The sequence below is a fragment of the Anabas testudineus genome, chromosome 5 (genome assembly GCF_900324465.2).
Source record: "Anabas testudineus chromosome 5, fAnaTes1.2, whole genome shotgun sequence".
Classification (NCBI taxonomy): domain Eukaryota; kingdom Metazoa; phylum Chordata; class Actinopteri; order Anabantiformes; family Anabantidae; genus Anabas; species Anabas testudineus.
Window position 1 is genome coordinate 12,185,273 of NC_046614.1, and position 20,945 is coordinate 12,206,217.

Consider the following 20,945-nt stretch of genomic DNA (forward strand, 5'->3'; position numbering starts at 1 on the left):
AACCTCTGCTATATGCCTTTTTTGGTTTTTGGAGACTAAATCTGTAAATGATGTTTAAATATTGTCTCCTCTACATCTTTGATTGGTGTTGACAGTACTTTTTAACACAGCAGCGCACCTCCCAAACAGAGCCACATACTGTACATTTCTGATCAGTTAGCAAGCAAAAAATGAAAATGTTTGTTTATGCAAAGCTCACATAACACATAAAATGTAAACATTTGTTTAGTAAATATTTTTCATTCTTGAGCTTCAGTCATGAGCTTGCAACAGTCAAAAACACCTGGTCAGAGGACCCGAGTACTCTCCAGACAGATTAAGTGACAGACAACAGACTTGAAAACATTAACATCAATCCTACTTTTTGAGAAAGCAAAATATCCACACTTTATTACTTTCCATTATGATAGGTTTTAATTTGGTAAATGCAAAAATGTAGGTATTTAAAGGAGAAACAATTGTTGACTATAGAATTATTATTTTTCTACAAGCAGCAATAGGAAGAATGTAAAGCCAAAGTCAACATAACTAAATCCTTAAAAGGAAAAAGACATTAAGCATCTAGACTTAAGCATCTATGTTATCACCAGCATCAGTGTCATTTGTTTAATGTACTTTTATTAGTGGACTCCAGTACTTTTGTATGTAAAGTACATTTTACAACATGCGCTTCATACTTCAACTTGAATAAAGAATTTGAAGTGATACTTCTACTACAGGAGTACTTGTTAAGGGAAGTATTTGCACTTGAGTATTGGGTTTGTTTACTACTTCAACCACGAGTTTAACCGTTCGGGAACTAGAAAAAACACCTGTTAAAAACAAATTGATCAGAATCTGTTCATGTTTCCTTGAACTTCTTTGGTTCCTGAGCAGGTTGTTTCTACAAGAACAAGGAGGAAAGAAATGTTTCTGAGAATGACTTCCTGGTAGTAGTGAAATATTAACCATTTGTTTCAAACACCCCTCTTCAGTCAACTCTAACAGGAGTGGCTGATTGCTGTTTTCAGACATTTGTCTATCAGATGTACAATTCAGATGGAAAGCAGAAAGCATTTATGCACTTTGTTTGTGTGTTATTTTATGAAACAGACTAGAGCTACAGGCACATCCAGTTTCCTCTGAGCCGTTCAGCTGGCTCGCCCACTCTTCCAGTCTGTAAGATGTTTGTGTGAAGCCTAAATGACAAACAAGGCGACAAGAGATAAGATTTTCTAACCAAACCAGTATTAGTCTGGTCCAGAGTTCAACAAGAACGCTCTCCGCTGTGCAACATCGTATGCAGCCAGTACTTAATAACACTTATGGATCAGATGATTAACTGATGCAGTTATGCACAACTCACACAGGTCCTAAGTGCAGCAGTAAAATCATGCAGCAATAAGATTATACAGCAGTAAAATACTTCTACATTTCCAGGTCAGCAACAGAAAGGAGTGGGAGGGTCAAAGTTTTACTGTTAAGACAGTGGGTGTTAGAAATGTTCCTGCATGTTCATGTAAGACATACGGGGAAGTAGAGAAGAGATTGTTTATCTTCTTGGCTTCTTTTTGTCTTGTTTTTGTCCAAGTACTGGACAATATCTAATGGTGGGGGACTATTTTGCAGGGCGGTAAATGAATCAAATCTTTGTCTTCAGGTTATACTGTAAGGCGGTGAGAGGAAATGACTCACCTGTTCTGACTGCAAAGGTAAACACGAAGGAACCTCGAGGCCAGTGCTTACAGTATTATGACCAGTTGATGAACGTGATAAAGAATTCACCAAGATAAATGAATTTTACACTCACCCACCCCCAAAACTATACAGAATACATTCAGCTTTTTAGTACTGAGAACAAATCAGTCAACAAGAAACATCATTGAGGGGCCAACGTTTTGACCTTGGAGCCAAAGGTTCAGTCCTGACTGAGACCTTTTTTACACCTCTCTCCACATCCCCCCTCTGTCTCGCCTGTCACATGTTTAAATGAAGGCAAAACGCTGCATCTCTGTGTTCAAAGGTTTTAGACTTGTTGACAACATTGTTGCAAAGGCTCTGTTGTGTAAATAGACACAATGATTGGTATCTGTTTAGTGCAGCGTTGCCTTAAGCACAGATTTGATGGGACTTCTCACACTGCACACAGCAACATGCAGTTTTTCTTCTTAAACTCTGCAGCTGCTTCAGTATGTTGCCCTTGTGCTTTTGTGTATTTGTGACAAGTTAACTTAATTAGTAATTATGAACTTAATAATTTTAATGATTAATTTTACATAATGATGCTAGAACAAGAGTTTGCCGTGTTTTCTGGAGTAGTGTGATGTTTACTCACCATATATCATCCATAACACAGTTGTCTTTTGTCAGCTCATTTTTAAACAATAATGTAAAGTCCTTGTCTTTTTCAAGACCCATCAGCAATCTAAAAACTGTCAGCAGGCTTCTTTATCTTTCAAAGTGTCAACATAATCTACTCTCTTCATGATGCTATGCACCAAAACAAGTCCCTGTGCATGAAGCATCAAAACAGACCCACAACATAATTCTCCATCACCATGTTTTAACTGTGGGAACTGTAATTTGGGGGTTGAAAGCCTCTTCCTTACTTACGCCAAACAAAAATGATGACATATATACGTCAAAACAGTCTCTGTTGAAACATCAAGTCCAGAAGAGACCTTCAATGCTAACTGATTTGTTAGGTGTCATTTGAAAACAGAAAAAGAAGAGCAAACAAATGTCTTCATCATCATTTTGGCTTTTTATTTTTGTTTTTATTTTTTCAGATCAGCTCATCAGTAAAATATCTTAATCAAACCCGTAGATTTAGTTTTGTTTCTTTGCTGTGTACACACATATTATCATACGTGCTCTGTGACTGCAGACAGGACTCTCCCAGTTAAATCAGTGTCAGGATAAGAGACGCTCCCGGCGCTGATTGGCTGCGCGCTGCGCTCCAATCACTGAGCTGTAGTGATTCCTCTCACACACATCGGAGCGGGCGGCTCGTAAAGTTGCGGCTCAGTTAAATGTCAAATAGAGAAATACGAACAGGTTTACAACGCAGGGCGGATTTACTTTTTTCATTTGCCTACTACTGGAAATCTGAGAGGAGGAATAAGAAAACGCTGGGAAATCTGGATCGGCCGAACTACCGGTTAGCGCTGCCAAAGGAAACGAGCTATGCCGATTTTGGACGATATAAGGAGACGTTTCTTTTCGTAAATATGACAGTAATGTTTGCTTAAAGCGTCACCGGGCTGGGAATTTGAATGAGGATGACCGCCCTCATGAGGAAGGCGCAGCAGGTGCTGTGCGTCCTGCTGCCCTGTGCGCTCCAGCTCTGCTGCGCTCAGGCACAACAAGGTGGGCTCACACACACACACTCACACACACACACACACACACACACACACACACACACACACACACACACACACACACACACACATATGCCTTTGTACTTTTATGTGAGGACACTCATGGACATACTGGATCCATGTAGGTCTTAACCATCACACCTAAATGCCTAATGCAAAGCTTTACCCCAATCGACTGTAATAGTAAAGTCAGCGCTGACACCAAATCTCAACCCTTACTCAGTCTTTGAGGGTGTGTCAGTGAGGTGAAGAGTGACCAACATGTCCTCACCTCCGAGGTACAACTACACACATACACACACGCCCTTCACACACACACACACACACACACACACACATTTTCTGACAACATGGAATTTTTGTGGTGTTCCTTCGACAAATCCCTCTGAACACCTGGATTAGAGTTCGGTTCTCTCTTATAGAAAAACACCTGTCCTACCCCACAAGACACTAGACACGAGAACCTGTTCTGCACATGTAAAACTTGTTTGCCGTGAGTCACCTGCACCTCTCCCACAACTCTGTGTGTGCTTTATCATGTTTGTCTCAATTGTTTGCAACAGAGTGGCCCAACCTTTCACCACCTGCTGACTGACAAACCCAGTCAGACCAAAGCTATTTCCTTTCAGATTGAAAACGCTACCTCTGACATGTTTAAACCTCTCGTCTCTCACTGTCATTTGTGGAAGAAATGCTCAGAATCTGAGTTCCCATTCATAAGCTAGGTTAATCAACTAATCATTTCAAATGCACTGGCAATCAAGTAAATGTAGTAATACTGTAGAGTAGTACAGTAAAACAATATTGTACAATATAGGAACCTATAGAGTATATATATCGCTATATGTAATACTTAAGTACTTTGGACTTTGTAGTTACTTTCCACCTGGTGTAATGATGTGCTTTAAGCAGAGAGGTTTTATGATTTGAATCCCTCAGAGTGAACCTTGACCTCATGTTCTCGGTACCTGCAGGTGAAACGAGTGGTGCACTTAGTTTGAGAAAAACAATGTGGATGTGATCTCATTGATCTTTTGATGCTCCACTGACACAACCTCTGACACCTAAACCAAACAGAGAGACACACAAACAGCAAAACAGCAGCACTGACAAAAGAAAGTGCAACCGGTTCATCGTCATGTGGTTGTTAGGATTTCACTGAATCGAGAAGAAAAACTGTATTTAATGATACTCACACCAATAACAAGACAACATGGTAAAACAATAGTAAATACATAATAAATAATAAAATGTAAATAAAACCTTATGAAAACCATTAACAAGCACAACAGTGTGCGCTCTATGTTTTGTGAAAGATGCAGAAATTATTTGAATTACAAGACTTTTTTGATACTTGTATTAGTTAAGTGCTGCACCACCAAAATATTTCAACAAAAATATAATTTCAGAAATGCAAAAGTTATGATTTAATGTCAACAGCTTGCACATCATTCCTGGTGTTTAGCTTGTTGATGAACAGGATGTGTTTTTGCTGTTGTGTAAGAGGCTGCTGTTGTTTTGTTGATGCTGAAAGGTGGACACAACCTTCATTTATAATAAACATATCATGAACATATCGTGTGTATGTGTAAACAGTGTTTTGGGCTTCATTGTGTCTTTTTATGTGGAACTTCAAAGTCATTTTTTATTAGAGCCTTTCTGCTATTTTGCAGCAATGAAACATGGATTTGATTACAAACAGAAATGGTTTTTAACCACTCACATGACAATAAAAGATCACAGAGACACATGGTAAACAAACATGCTCTCACTGTTAATTAAAAAAAACAAACAAAAAAAAACACTATTGCCAATTTGTTTCACTTGCACTTCCAAATTCAGTTGTGCCAACAGGAAGAACAAGTGTATTTCTACTCAGAAAAACATCCTCATCGTGACAAAACACAAGTTTAAGAGGGTTCAAATTCTAAGTACACGACACCAGTGAGTAAGATTTGATTTATTGTCTCCCAAGACAGCAACAATAGGTAGTACCTTGTTAAATTGCTTCTGCAGTTTTAGAGGTGTGACTTGTCCAAATAACCGATGCGTCAAAAAGCAAATATGCTGTTGCTCCAGTTGTCGAAGCACGATGTTAAGCAACTCTCTGCGTCAGACTCACTATGTTCAGCAAAGCAGGAGGGAGCAGCACTGTGCAGTGGAAACACATAAAAAAGACTTTCTCACTCATTTGCACACAACCTCTGGCTGTGAACCAGTGGGTTCATTATGAGATGAAGTAGTTCATGCGCTCAGGTGTCTGTCTTTGTGTGCATATCTGTGTGTGTGTGTATGTGTGTGTGTGTTTTCCTGCGAGGTATGCTGTAATCTCGGTCCGTCCTGTGCCAAGTTTCTGTTTACCTCACTCACTGCTTTATTGAACTTGTTTATCTCCTCCTCCCTCTATTCTCTGCTTTCTCTCCCTCTTCTTTTTGAGTATTGAAACCTTGGTAACAGATGAGTGAAAATAACAGCTGAACATGATCCGTGTTATGTTTTGGTCATGTGTTAGGTTACACTTTAGCGCTGAGGACAATGACACCATTTTCCAGGGAATTAATGTGCTGTAATGTGTTGGTGATGGAATAAGTAGGAGGGGCAACACACTGCAGCGCTTGTAAAGAGTGAAGAGACACACTGAGAGGAGCTCGATCGCACATCTTGATGCACTACGTTGTGTGTTTTGCGCTCTTAAAATAGGGGGAATTGTGTCCATGTCTGTATTAATGTGTGTGTGTGCATCGACTATAAACCCTCTACCCCATCCCTTTTTTCGTCATCATCCATCTGCCAACAGTGAAAGTCCTCTTTTCTCTTTACCATCTTTCATATACTGCGCTGCGTGTGCACACACTGATCTGCCACATACTCCACATACTACAGTGTGTGGAAAGATCTTGAACGTTCTTGAGTAATAACAGGCAATTCACGTCTTAACTGCATAGCTTAACTAAGGTGGGGTAGATAAAGTGTAACACCCTATCATTTTAGTACCCATAGATCATTGGCGTTTTCAATTGAATAGATACTAATGAGCAAACGTTTCTAAAAGCAAATACATGTTCTTGGCAACAACAGACTCATAAATCTAACATAAATAAACTATTTTGTAAATGGTGTAGAAGTCATATGAAGGCAGTGGATCTGTGCTTTTTTTGTCTGTGACACGTATAAAGGAGGGATTTTTACATGTGACCCTTCCACGCTAACCGCCTGTCGAGTGATAGTGACTGCTTTAGCTGAACAGTGGTTTTGTTTTTACAGGCCTCACAAGGCAAAATGATAAAGTACAAAAACAATAGATAACAGAGGAAAACATGAACATAGTTTTCACTAAATATGTTTTTTTTTTTTCTTCTTGAGTCTTTTAATCGCTCTGTAATTACTCAGGTTCATCTGGTGCTCGTCACTTTGAGTGGGGTCGTGACCCCCCGATCTGAAACAGCTCCAGTAGAGGGGTACTGCAGTGTTTTGCATGATGAACAAAGTTCAAGTGATCCAACACCAACATGCTCCAACATTTAGTCCACTCTGAGTCGAGCTTCAGAAACACTAGGTCCTACACTTCTCATAATATAGTACAATAGAGTAGGTTGTTATGCTGCCTTCATGTCATGCTCAGACCTTAGTCACAGTATGATGAGCCAAGAGGAGAAAATATTCACTTATAATTCAAGGTTATAGGACAGAGCTGCAGAAATCAGTGAATTAAACTGGCATAATCAAGAAATTGTTATTGTCATTCATCCGTTTGTGTGATTCCAGCTTCTCAAGTGAGGCTGATTTGTAATGTGCAGTGGGTCTGTGTATCTTGGGCCAAAGCAAAGACATGAGTAAATGTACTGGTACTTTGCTGACCAAATCAGTCATCATTCATTGTTTAAGAAAATAATCCTCAGATTATCTGACTGTGTGAAAACCACAGTAAGTTGCAGCCCTGCTACTAATGAATCTGGTTTGTTGACACAAATGGTTCAACAAAGTCAGCAAAGCCGTGATTGCATTTAAATTAATTAAAAATGAGTGACAGGTCGTTCCATTATGCAATGTTCAAATGCATCACTAGTCTTGTTCAGCTGATCACAGTCTTTGGTCTGTTTAACTCCAAACCACCAATTTATAACACAAAGTTTCTGTTAAACACACTCCTCCACGTTTAAATGAGACATTAAGCAGTGGTATTACAGGCTGAGTAGAACCATATTATATAGAAACTGTGTAAAATCAGAGGAGTGGCTGTTTAAAGGGTCAGATCACCCAAATGAACCAAACACATTAGTTAGCTGTGTGTAGTCATGAACCAAGACGTCTTTCTCTGAACCTCCTGCTGACAATGAAACTAAGACACATTGTGTTTGTGCTTCTCTAAGTTATATTTAAAGAAATCAACAGCAATTCCCAGCAGCAATGTGCTGGTCATTTTTGATCATTCACAGACAAGGCTATGATGAGACATTATTTCTGGAAAGAAAGCCTTGAGCAGCATAAACAAAATTCCATTCACCTCTGCTTTATTGCAGTGACAGAAGGACTTTCCATTAGTGGAAAGAAAAAGTTTATCCCTCCAAGCAATTCAGCTTTAGTTTCATCAGCCTACAGTTTTTTCTCCAGCAGCATTGCAGTGTTAAGGTGCTCCGAGGCAGAGTGATACAGCGGGACAATGATAAATGTAAATCAACTACAGAATGACGTCAGAGACATAAAATTCACCTTTTGGAGTGGCCCAGTCAGAACCCAGACCTCAACCCAATAGAGAATCACACAGCAGACGTCCTAAGAATACGTCTGAGCTGAACGTTGTGCAGATCTAATCCACAGCTACAGCAAGCTGCAGATTAGATCTGCAAGATTTTATGAACGTGGCATACGCATATTGAACTCTCGTCTTTCTCTCTATCACACACACACACACACACACACACACACACACACACACCGTGTGCCGTGAGGTTAATAATCATTAGCTTTTTATGCCCTTGTTGACCTTGTTGATCCTGTTTTTGTCTACTGGGCTCCATTTTGCCTCTGATGTCAGTAGATGGAATGTGTTTGTGAGTGTGTCGAGCACATATTAAGTGTGAGTCTGGTTTAACACACATTTCTCAGGTCTCTTCAACTGAATCAACAACAAGCATAATAAAGAAAGTTTGTGTTTTTTTGTATAATGGTAGGCTGATTTATACATACAGTATATATATATATATGTATGTATATATGTATATATACATATATTCACTATGACCACTATGTACCTGTGGTGACTTGTTTTGAGGGACGCAGAGACAGAGAGTGGAGGCGGAAATAGTGCATGAGGTGAATGCGGTAAAGGAACAGGTTGATCTTCTGAAAGTTAAGTTAATAATTGAAGTTTGGTCATTGATTTCGTGTGCTCATCAACACAGTCAGCACATGAATCACCAGTGACTGTGACAAACAGCTCATGGAGGCTATTAAGGTATTTAAAAACTGAATTTAGCACCCAAAACTATCATTTAGTCATAACCCTTTTCTCCTGATGTGGATTGTGAATAAAGCTCCATAAATGTCCAGGAGGTGAAGGTAAATTTATCTTCAGTATAAGTATGAGAATAATTCTGCTTTTTTAGATGAATCCACTAAATACTGACAAATATAGGCTAAAACATTGGATTCAAGTCATAAGACACATCTTAACGGTCGCCATGACAGCATTATCCTTACTATACTATAAGTATTACTGTAACTGTGGTTTCAAAACATACATCACAAGTTCTATTTCTAACAAGTAAATAAGACAGATACTCTTTACTGATTTTACAGTCAAGTTCAAACTGATGGCAGGAAATAAACATTGTTTTTTCTAAGTGCATATTTACACTTGAAAAAAGTGAGAAAGCTGCAGATGCTCAAACTGGCTCACAGTCTGGTTTCAGAGTCAACCTGAAGGTGCTGGATAAGGTCAGGACTCTTTATGCACACATAGCCATGTCCTCAAATTGTTAATATAAAATTTCACTCTGTATGACTGTGATTAATAGATGATTTCTAAGTGGCATTCAGATCAACAGTTGAGTTCAGTTCTCCGTCCTCAGCCCTCTGCTGTGTCTCTCCTGTCTGACATTTGAATAGCAAAGCAGCCTTCAAGTGATTCTGAATGGCTGAACTCCCACAGACCATAAACAAGGCCTCGTATGTTTGTTTCAGAGCAGGACATAACCCTGTACACAATCCTCAGTTTGTCCCACACTGTTACAGTACATTCATTGATGTAGTGTGAGCAAACCGCAGTGGCTTGTAGGAAGTGGCATAAAGCAGTCTTTGTAAAATCTTACACTGCTGCCTTATTAATTAACTTAATAGAATTTCTCTGGGATTATTTTTATTGTGAAACCTCTGGATGAGCATCAAGTTTTTCTTTGTAACTTTTGCTCTTTTTCTCCTATTAAGCAAAGATTTGATGGGACTCTGTTTTAGTTTCACAGTTATTGTTGGTTTTGGTCTTTTTTTTGGGGGGGGGGAATATAAAACATCCTTTAGATCAGTGTATTTTACAGTATCGGACATCTTGACATTAAAAACACTCATTCACCAGAGTTTGTTCTTGACTTTCACAGTGGTTGTTTGCTACGGCACCCAGAATATTCTGAGTGTGACAGGAAATTCAGAGAATCAGTACAACCTGATGAAGCAGAGGTACAGCGGCTGTGAGATTGTGATGGGCAACCTTGAGATTACCATGATGGAGTACAACAGAGACTTCTCCTTCCTGCAGGTAAGGCTTTAAACACTCAGAGGCATCACAATAACAAGTATGTGTCACTGAGAACTGGTTACTAGTCTAGACAAGGACATGAATCAACCTTTTTCTGTCTTCAGTGAGGGTCTAATGACAATCAAAACATGTTCATTACTGTCTGTAGTAGGTTATATTTTTGTCTTTAATGCACAATGAGCTCTGTCCCAATCCTCCTTTTCTAAAGTAAGTGCACATCTGTCATGGTAACTAGCAACACAAGCAGAACACACCTCTGCTGCGAAGCTGTGATAACAACTAATGTGATTAACAAAAGCATAATAATGTTTTTTTTTCCTTCATTTCTTCTTAATGCTTAGTCTATCAGGGAGGTGACAGGCTACATCCTCATCGCTGTCAACGAGTTCAGCCGCCTGCCGCTGGACCAACTGCGCGTCATCAGAGGGAACACACTGTATGAGGACAAGTACGCTTTGGCTGTGATGGTCAACTACCAGAAGGACGGACAGCACGGACTACAAGAACTGGGCCTGACACACCTCACAGGTACACAGAGGCTCCCTCTGTTAGTGTGTGGTGTGGGAGGCAGGAGTGGATGTGACAGATAAGGTTCAGATTGGATATGTGACATTTGGTTACAGTTGGAGCTCCCACACCCACACAGTGCAGCCACACCTTCAGACTGCTGGTCGTCATAGAGCAGTCGCACTGAGGTGAAATCCCTGGAATGTCTCATGCGCTCAACCGCTCAACCGCCACCGTAACATGAGCTCCAGCACACTACACCGAGCCTGTGTGCCATAGTAAACAGTGAATGGCAGAGTTGGAGAGGATGAGTCATGGGCCTGCTCGGGCTTGCTTTGCTAATTGTACTTCCACTTTTGCATGTGCTCCACCCACAGAGATACTGGAGGGAGGAGTCAAGATCATCCAGAATAAGTACCTGAGCTACGCCCCGCAGGTGAACTGGCTGGACATAGTGAAGGATGGGACACCACATATTCTGTTCGAGGGCAATGGGCCTGAGAGTGAGTGCAAACGCTTTAGACATACGAGCATCAGTTACCTTCCACTGTATATTGTTGGATGGGTTCACAGTCTATCTTAAAACAACACCCACATGCTCATGCGTGTACTGAAACTAGAGGCCAGTGCAATTGTTTTTTCCAGTCCTTGCTGGATATCTCTTTCTAAAGTGATTCATAACGTGACAGGTGAAAAGGATTTTGGGTAAAACAGTGTAAAATGCATTGTGAAATTTTGTTAAAGCAAACACTCAAACTGAGCAAGTTTTTTTGTGAATTTACACTGAAATTATTATAGAAACCAAGAATTCTTTGATTGTGTATATGAACATGTGTGTGTTGGATTTACACAGCCTTTTGATTTAGTCTTCTTTTAAAAAGAAAAGTGCATCTACTGATAATTAAATACTTTCTCAGAACCTTGCAACAAAGCATGTGGAGATATGCCATGTTGGGGTCCAGGAAATGACAGCTGCCAAATCTGTGAGTGACAACGTCTCTTTATTTTCCATGCATCAACTCAATTCACTAATGCAGAGGTTGTCAAAGAGTTAAATGTGTCACAGCCTGTGTGGAAATGCACACTTTCAATTAAAATAAGAACTTCACATGTTTAAATCTCTGAGCTGAAGAAATGTTAAATTAAATGTTAAAAAACATCTTAAATATTAATGCAAGTACACAGCAGTTCATTGATTTATGAATGCACAGCAACTGCAGCTGTTTTATTTGATTTGTTTCGTCATTTGAAATCCAATACCACAACAAATATCCATGGTGCAGTTTTTGGCTTGAAACTGTTGCGTGATAACTCTTGTTGTGGGACAAAAATCATTATGAAGGGTTGGTTTAAAAATAGTTTGGGAGCCACCTCAGTCACGCATTATTGAATTAATATATTTTCGACCTTCTTTCAGTGACAAAGACCGTGTGCGCCCCGCAATGTAACAGCAGATGTTTTGGTAGAAACCCGAGTGAGTGCTGTCACAATGAGTGTGCTGGAGGCTGCACTGGCCCCCTGGATACAGACTGCTTTGTGAGTCTTCTGCCTCTGCATCACTTTTTACAACCGAAACAGTAGAAACATTTACTCCATCACCCACTATGATCTTAATAATAAACATATAGTAGAATTATCACCTTTCTGAGTTAGTTCAAGTTATAACCTTGTAAAAGTCGAACTGCTGTATTGGATTGCATTAGATAGTACAGGTGTACCTAATAAAGTGGTCAGTGTATGTGTTAGCCGTGTTGCTGACTCTGCTGTGTGTGACTTTTTACAGGCTTGCAGGAACTTCAACAACTCGGGCTCCTGTGTGTCCGTGTGTCCTCAGGCTCTCATCTACAACAAGCACAAATTCAAAATGGAGCCCAACCCCAACGCCAAGTACCAGTACGGCTCCATCTGTGTGGCCCAGTGCCCCCGTGAGTCCTCATACAGGCTGCCATATACACACATGTTCACACAAACTCACAGTCTGTGTGAACGGTTTCTCACTATGTGAATACAGTTGTTATAACTTGTATAACATGTGTTCAATATTCTAATATTGTCATAAAACTTTAGCTCCTACACTGTTAGGTAGCGTCATTTAACTTGTGTCACTCACTTCGAGCCATGTTGTTTTAATTTTTTACAGCGAACTTTGTGGTGGATGGCAGCTCATGTGTAAGCAACTGTCCATCTGATAAGATGGAGGTGGAGAAAAATGGGGTGAAAAGATGTGAGCCATGTGGAGGTCTCTGTCCAAAAGGTATATAGCACAATTAAGCAGCTGTTGCTATTTAAACCTGATTAGCTACAAAGACAATACATTTTATTTCTTTGGAGTAAAAACATTAAGCAGAGTGTAATTAAACTAATAAAGTACTTTCATATTGTAGTAATATAATTTAGTATAACATTTGGGTTCCTTCTTCCTTTTCTAATCCCTTTCATCGTCCTCTTCTCCTTCTTCCACCCAGCTTGCCATGGCACAGGAAGTCCGAACAGACAGACTGTCGATGCTCGAAACATCGACAGTTTCATTAACTGCACCAAGATCCAGGGCAGTCTGCACTTCCTGGTCACTGGAATCAAAGGGTAAACAAAGCACTTTTTTATTTTCATTTGTCTTTTTCTAAAATACAGCAGAGGACTTACTGTACAGTATTTGTAAGTATTTTATTAATTGTATATAGTAAGTGTTATTTAGTTCTTTCTGAATGCAGTTTGCAATAGGCTTTAATTTTTGTTTTCCTTTTCTGTTCAAAGTGACGACTATAATGGCATACCGGCCCTCGATCCAGAAAAACTGAAAATCTTTAACACGGTGCGGGAGATTACAGGTGTGTGTGTGTGTACAAGGTTTTACATTGTAGGTAAACATATTTCTACAAGTTACATCATGGTTCACAGCTGAAACATCAATTTTCAGACTTCCTCTGTATCCAGTCCTGGCCTGAAAACATGACTGATCTGTCAGTCTTCTCCAACCTCCGAACAATTCAAGGCAGAACACTTTACAAGTGAGCAGCAGTTGTTTAGTTTTTTTTTTTTTTTTGTTCTTGGCTCCAACATTATTATTCTTTTGTTTCTCTTGTCACTCATGATCATGTTGCTATCACGTTGTTGTGTCTTTGACTACATTGTGGCGTCAATCTGATTGTCTTTTCTTTGTTGTATCTCTTTATCAACATGTGATATGTCACTTTTACCCAATTTAGAGGAGTGAGCTCTAAAAGGTACAGTAAATAACCAAGTTGTCTATTTCTCTCCACCTTGTTGTGTGCATCATTTCAGTTTAAAATCGTTTTTTACTCTGTATTATTCTACATTTTTCTTCTCTGTCATTCAGTGCTGTGTTTGGGTGATTTGGTGATGGGCACAATTCTTTATTGGGTTCATGTTGTTTCGTTGCATGATTTTTCAGTTGAAAATTTAAAAGTGAGAAAAGTGGAAGCAAAAAAAAAATAAATCTAATTGTGAAATCTAATCACAGTTTAATAATTATGTAATGCTGAAAATACAATTTTAACTTTTTCATTAACTATTAATTTAGTTGTTTGCATTTCACTTTGTTTTTTAAGGTAAGGTAAGGCAAGTGGTGCAATTTAAAAAGCATAATGTTAGAGAAGTCATTTTTAAATGACAACAACAAATTCAGAGGAAAAAAAGTTTCTCTTAAATACTTAAAGCCTGAAAAATTCTTACATTTGTTCTTCAGCTTGTGTTTTGTCACTGATGGTTCATGAAAAGTTCAGCATTTGACTTTTTAATCTGAAATTGGCTTGAATCTTAAGAATATGATGAATGTTAGAAATTTATACAACATGTTCTGTCTGAATTTGTGAAAATAATACTACAATTATCCTATTATAACTTGTTGTCTTACTATTGGCGACTGTTTATTTCATATTTCAGGGCCTACTCTCTTTTGGTGATGAGGAGCACCTCTCTAACCTCCCTCGGGTTACGCTCCCTCCAAAATATAAACGACGGCGGTGTGTACATCACAGGAAACAAGAAGCTCTGCTACCACGACACAGTCAACTGGACTCGTATCTTAAGCAGCGGCTCCCGTCCACAGCGACGCCAGAAGCACATTGACATCAAGGACAACCGACCAAGAAATCAATGTGGTGAGTGAGGTTGGATCATTTCTAGCCCACTCCCTTGTCATCATTGATGTTGATGATGATGAAGTAAGTTTTGTTATATTGTGTCTGCAGTTAAAGAGGGTTATGCATGTGACCCTCTGTGCTCCCCTGATGGCTGCTGGGGCCCAGGGCCAAACCAGTGTGTGTCCTGTAAGAACTACAGAAGAGGAGGGACATGTGTTCCAGACTGCATGTTCTTAACTGGGTTAGTCCTAAATAATTATAAATCACAATAATAATAGCCAACCTGTTTATCTGATGTGAGCAATGTTTGCTGGGGGTGTAGCTGTGTTTTAATGTTATCTGCAGTAGGCTATGTGGAAAGATTAGGGAAGTTAATCACTTTTTGCCCTGAATCCAGGGAGAGGCGGGAGTTTGCTACTGCATCTGGAGATTGTACGTCCTGCCACCCTGAGTGTAAGGTGCAAGAGGGGAAAGAGACCTGCACAGGCCCGGTATGCTTATACTTAATTCAGTGACTGAATGATCAGGTGGAGTAAGACTTTCAGCCGTGATTTGAACAAAACAAGGATCAGCGGGCTGCTACCACCTAGTGGTGTTACATTAGACAAGAATATTCTCCTTAAAGCAATATCGACTGACAGTTTCTTCCTCCTTCTCTCCAGGGAGCAGATCAATGTGTAGCTTGTGCCAGTTTGCAGGATGGACCTCACTGTGTCTCCTCGTGTCCTGAGGGTGTGATGGGTGGGGAGGGAGTAATCTTTAAATACCCCAACAAGCAAGGACACTGTGAGCCATGCCACAGCAACTGTACTCAAGGGTAAGAAATGACAATAGATGTGTTGTGTGTTGATTCCCGCTTTGGCATGTTTTCTTCTTTAATTAAGCCATTTATGTGTTTGGTGTTTAGCTGCAGCGGTCCAGGAATTGGAGATTGTGTGGGGACTTCCCGGTTCATCTCTGGGTAAGTTTCTTCTCCCTTACTGGCATATTGTACATTGTTTTTACACGTTTCAGTATCAAGTGCTGACAACGGTACATGTCCTTTCTTTTCATTTCTTTCTCTAGCCAAGCGACCACGGCCATTGTACTGGGAGTGATTGCCCTTCTTTTTGCATCATTCTCTACTTTTGTGCTGACTGTTCTGTACCGCCGAGGTCTTGCCATTCGTCGAAAGCGGGCTATGAGAAGATACATGGAGAGTGGAGAGGTCAGTGTAGATTTTGTGTGTTATCGTGCACTTATGCTTCATTCGGTTTTTTGCTAATGTGCTTTGTCTTCACACAGAGCTTTGAGCCTCTGGATCCTGGAGAGAAAGGAGCCAAAGTCCATGCTCGGATCCTCAAGCCCACAGACCTGCGTAAGATCAAGCTGCTTGGTAATGGAGTGTTTGGATCAGTCCATAAGGTACTTATTGATTAATGATTATACCAGTTACCCGTACAAGTTTTACTTAGCACATTTATTATTTATTTAACAAGTTATGAATCTGTGTTTATGCTTTTTGTACTTCACAGGGCATTTGGATTCCTGAGGGTGATACAGTGAAACTTCCCGTGGCCATAAAGACGATTCATGATCGCACTGGTCGACAGACCTTCAGTGAACTGACAGATGTAAGAAAATATGACTTAAAGTAAAGGTCCACTGAAATTCCTTCATTTTTAAAATCTGAAACCATCTTTGCCTGTAGTATTACACAGAAACCTCTGATAATGCTTTGTACTTGACATGTATGCTCAGCATGATAAGCAACTGAAAGAAATACATGTAGATCTTATAGACATAATATCTGTAATGATTTAACCTGAATGTACATTGCAGCACATGATGACAATGGGAAGCCTGGATCACGTTAACGTTGTCAGGATCCTGGGCATCTGTCCTGGGGCCAGCCTGCAGCTTGTCACCCAGCTCAGCAGTCAGGGTTCCCTACTGGAGCACGTCAAGAACTGCAAGAACAAGCTCAGCCCGCAGAGGCTACTCAACTGGTGTGTCCAAATCGCCAAGGTTTGTGTTTTACACATCAAGATATTGTTCAAGCTATTCCACTGACAGACCAAGCACTTAAACACATTCTTATCCTTTCTAATCAGGGTATGTATTACCTGGAGGAGAACCGCATGGTTCACAGGAACCTGGCTGCTAGAAATGTACTCCTGAAGAATAACTACACTGCCCAGATATCAGACTACGGTATTGCAGACCTTCTTTACCCGGATGACAAGAAGTACTTTTACAATGAAGTCAAGGTCTGTAGTCTAGCGGAAAATATATGATGTATAAAGGAACATTCAGAACAACTATCAAAGTTTATTAAGAGACGGTCTGTCTATTTTTCTAGACACCAATCAAATGGATGGCCTTGGAAAGCATCTTGTTTCGCAGATACACACATCAGAGTGATGTTTGGAGTTATGGTGAGATTAAACCGAAAAAAAATGTGTGAAAACGCTATTGGACACATGTTTGAGCTATGATGTTCCTTACTTATTTTGATTATTTTAACGTATTTAGGTGTAACAATATGGGAGATGATGTCCTATGGGGCAGAGCCATATGCAACAATGCGTCCACAGGAAGTTCCTGATCTGCTGGAAAAGGGCGAGCGTCTGTCCCAGCCTCAAATTTGCACCATAGACGTGTACATGGTCATGGTCAAGTGTGAGTACCTCTCGTCCTTCATATTTTGTCTGAACTACAGAATAGCAACATACAAATACATGAAATAACTCAGCCTATTCAAAGCAGCCAACCTTGACTCTTCTCGATTTCCAGGTTGGATGATTGATGAAAATGTCCGTCCAACATTCAAGGAGCTGGCCAATGAATTTACAAGAATGGCCAGAGACCCACCTCGTTACCTGGTGGTCAAAGTAAGAAAGGCTATTTCCTAGAGTTAGAAGCTTCACTAAAAGCTCACATGTAGAGCAAGCAGTAATCTAGGTTCACCTCTGTCCACCAGGAGGACTGCAGCCAGCAGGACTCAGCCCCAGATGAACCTGTCCAACGGAGCGCAGACCTGGACGACCTGGATGATTTAGACTTTGAGCTGGAGGCTCCGGAGGATGAGTTGGGGGTGGATGGCGTGACTCCAGGCCCAGGATACCTTTCTCAGTCAAGGAGCCTCAGTCGCCTCTCTAGGATCGACACTCACAGAGTAGGGGACGCAACTTTCTATTCATCTTATGTCTTGTTTAGCCTATAAAGGTCAGGTATGTGATCTCAGAATCTTAATGTCCTTTCTGTCTTTTCTTGTAAAGGTAGTTATTAATTCATCAAGCGCAGCTGGATACCTGCCTATGACCTCTGGTGTTGACGGCTTAGGACAAGTAAGGCATTTTCTGTATTGTGTATCTTTCTATGTACATACAACGAAGCATGATTATGTCAAAAACGTACAAAACGTTTACTCATACAGGTTTGTGGGTTTTATCTTGTGCAGGCTACATGGCAGTCACGCTCTCGACTAAACTCAGCCCGCACTGTATCTGAGAGCTCGGAGGGCTGCGGCGCAGCAATGGAGCTGGAAATGAATGAGGACTTCTCTCTGACAGGAAGCTTAAAAAGAAAACGTCACCGGGAGGACAGCGCTTACATATCACAGAGGGACAGCATGTCAGGTGGGCCACCGGAGACGCCATCCCCAGAGATGGATGAGGAAGACCAGAATGGATATGTGCTTCCTGGAGACAGCCCAGAGAGAGGTGATATCCTCATTCCTAAAAGCAGTGATCACTTATATAACAGAACTGTAAATTTGCTGCCCCGACCTTTTTTACTGGAAAATGGATAATGAACATTTCCTACTTCTTACCCTTTATCCATTTATTCAGATTCAGACTGTAGGTGACAGGAAACTGTTACTGTAAACACTAGATCAGATTTTTAAGTCAGGTGATTTGCATGAATGTCTGATCACCTTTTTGGTCATATTTATGCAGAAAAAAAAGGGTTTCCATTCTTTATGCTAAGCTAACTGGCTGCTGCTGCTGCTTAGGATATGTAGGTAACTTAGGATCATAATGTAGGTATTACAAAAAGGTATTACTAATGTATACACTTAGATGTGTGTAGAATGATGCATTTCCAAAGTGGAGCAAAAAGAAAAAAAAACTTTATCCATTTATTTTTTCCAGATACTTTACTTTTCTTGTCACGAGCTACTCCTGGCAGGAGGGGCAAATCTCAGTCATCAGGCCTCCTGGATGACCCAGATGATGAAGACTATGAGTATATGAACAAGAAGACGCCTGTGTCACACAGGCAAAACAACCTGAAACCGAACAAAAAACGAACATCCTCCATATCATCACAAGTGACAGCTTACTCCAGCGATACAACGTCATCTGTTGAGGTTAGGAGAGGTCACACAAAGGAGCAAAGATAACTCTGATTCAGAGCAACAGGGATCGGATGACGTTCAGTATGAATACATGGACATCAGAGGTCGTGAAAAAGATGAAAACCCTCCAGCACATGACCCTCCACTTCCTCCAACACCTGCAAAGATTAGAGACAGACAGGTGGAGGATGAGGAGGATGAATATGTGGAGGACAGTAACTATCATTACACAAACAGGCAGCCAAAACTGCGAAAAGCTCTTCAAGACAGACAGCTGAAGATACAGGGGAAGGATGAGGATGAGGGTGATGAGTACGAGGACATGGACTGCTTTGGTGCCCGGCGGTGTGGAGACAGAGTGGTATACCAAAATATGCAGAGGGAAGGGGAGGGAGCAGTCGGGGGCACAGACGTACATCGATCTGGAATTGACTCTTACGTAAAGGTGCGAGCTGGGGTGAGGGTTGGTGAAACTGTGGCTGGGGACAGATCTTTTGACAATCCCGACTACTGGCACAGCAGAATTTTCCTGAAGCCTGAGGCAGTGCCAACATGAAGAACATTTTAAAAACACATGCACTTCCCTCTAAGCTATATTCATGAAGGACCTGAAACAGGACATTTAATCAAAAACCTCAAGAACAATGTAGCCTGACACAAGTAAAAAAAAAAAAACACAAGCTAATAGTATAGACCTATGATTTGGGACATTTCCACAAAAATCGCTGTTGAAAACACTAACTGAAATGAACAGATTAGCTACAGGCTACGTCTTCCTGTTTACATTTTGAAATGGACAAAGTGTGTGTTTTGAGAACAAATGCAATTGTTTGCAGTTTCCTGTATCTTTGGAGACTTCTTTGTGTGATTATGTATGAAATTCATTTTATACTCAATAAAAAATATTTTTGAATAGCTCTTTTAAAGCTGCACCTTTTTTATTTTAACAATATAGAATCGTCATGTGTGCAAGCTGTGAAATCCATTTTATGTTCTCTAGTTGGTTCATTAAGAATAAAAACTGAAGCGAAATCTTTAACTCTCTAACCTGAGCCATGGGTTCAATTCCTGTGCTGGTCATGATGTCATTTCTGTAAGGATCTTAATGTTTTGAGACTTTCAGACAGTTCTCACAGCTCAGCTCATCACTAGATGAAGTTTGTTCAGTTGTCACTTTGGTTTTCAGGCCATAGCCTTCTTTGTGAGACATTGGCTTTGTGATTTTCTTTTCAAAGACTTCTGCTGCTGATGGCCTCAAATGGTTAAACATTTTCACACTGTATCACACTGTTTTGTGCATTGCTGTTGTTGCTTTGGATAAAAACATCTGCCAAATGACTAAATGTAAATGTAAACAAATATGTAACTGGGAATGATTACCTTGTAAATATAAAACAGATAATGTGATTAATGGTGCATATTCCAAAACAAATTTGCTCTTTGTCATATTGTTAAAACAATAAGCATTAACCTTCGACTTTGGGTTACCAGAAATACAACAACAAATTTTGCATCTCTTTGTAATTTGTAGCGTTGATTTGTCTCTTTTTAGTTTTTGTGGTGTCTTAGTCGTAATTGATTTATTGGCTTTCCTAAAGGAAATTTCAACAAAAACTCTAAACAGTGACAATAAGGATTCGTTCCATCATTACACTAAGCAAAATGTGCTTAAATATTTATATTGGCACCTAAATACCTGCATTTTGACAAGTCAATTCAATTTATTTAGTCTGTAATTACAGATAATTTAAATTACAGATTAGATTAGTAACATGTTTTTTTTTTTAGATGGTTTTACTGTAAATCATCCAATCTAACATATATAGATTAACAGTGGTGAATATGATAATATGCAGAAGCAAATGTGCAACAGAAAGCAA

General features: G+C 40.0%; 1 protein-coding gene across 1 annotated transcript; it reads left to right on the forward strand.

Moving 5' to 3' along the window:
* Positions 1–2,968: 2,968 nt before the first annotated feature.
* On the forward strand, positions 2,969–20,476 carry erbb3a (erb-b2 receptor tyrosine kinase 3a). The gene is given in 30 exon segments (XM_026347917.1): positions 2,969–3,348; positions 9,956–10,113; positions 10,455–10,641; positions 10,998–11,123; positions 11,538–11,603; positions 12,038–12,156; positions 12,404–12,545; positions 12,761–12,874; positions 13,086–13,203; positions 13,375–13,448; positions 13,538–13,628; positions 13,827–13,844; positions 14,524–14,741; positions 14,832–14,964; positions 15,121–15,214; positions 15,386–15,540; positions 15,631–15,684; positions 15,789–15,930; positions 16,008–16,127; positions 16,238–16,336; positions 16,545–16,730; positions 16,817–16,972; positions 17,065–17,140; positions 17,238–17,384; positions 17,499–17,596; positions 17,686–17,880; positions 17,984–18,052; positions 18,166–18,427; positions 18,860–19,107; positions 19,109–20,476. Coding segments are annotated over 30 exon segments (4,272 nt in total). The 5' UTR covers positions 2,969–3,254; the 3' UTR covers positions 19,622–20,476.
* Positions 20,477–20,945: the final 469 nt, after the last annotated feature.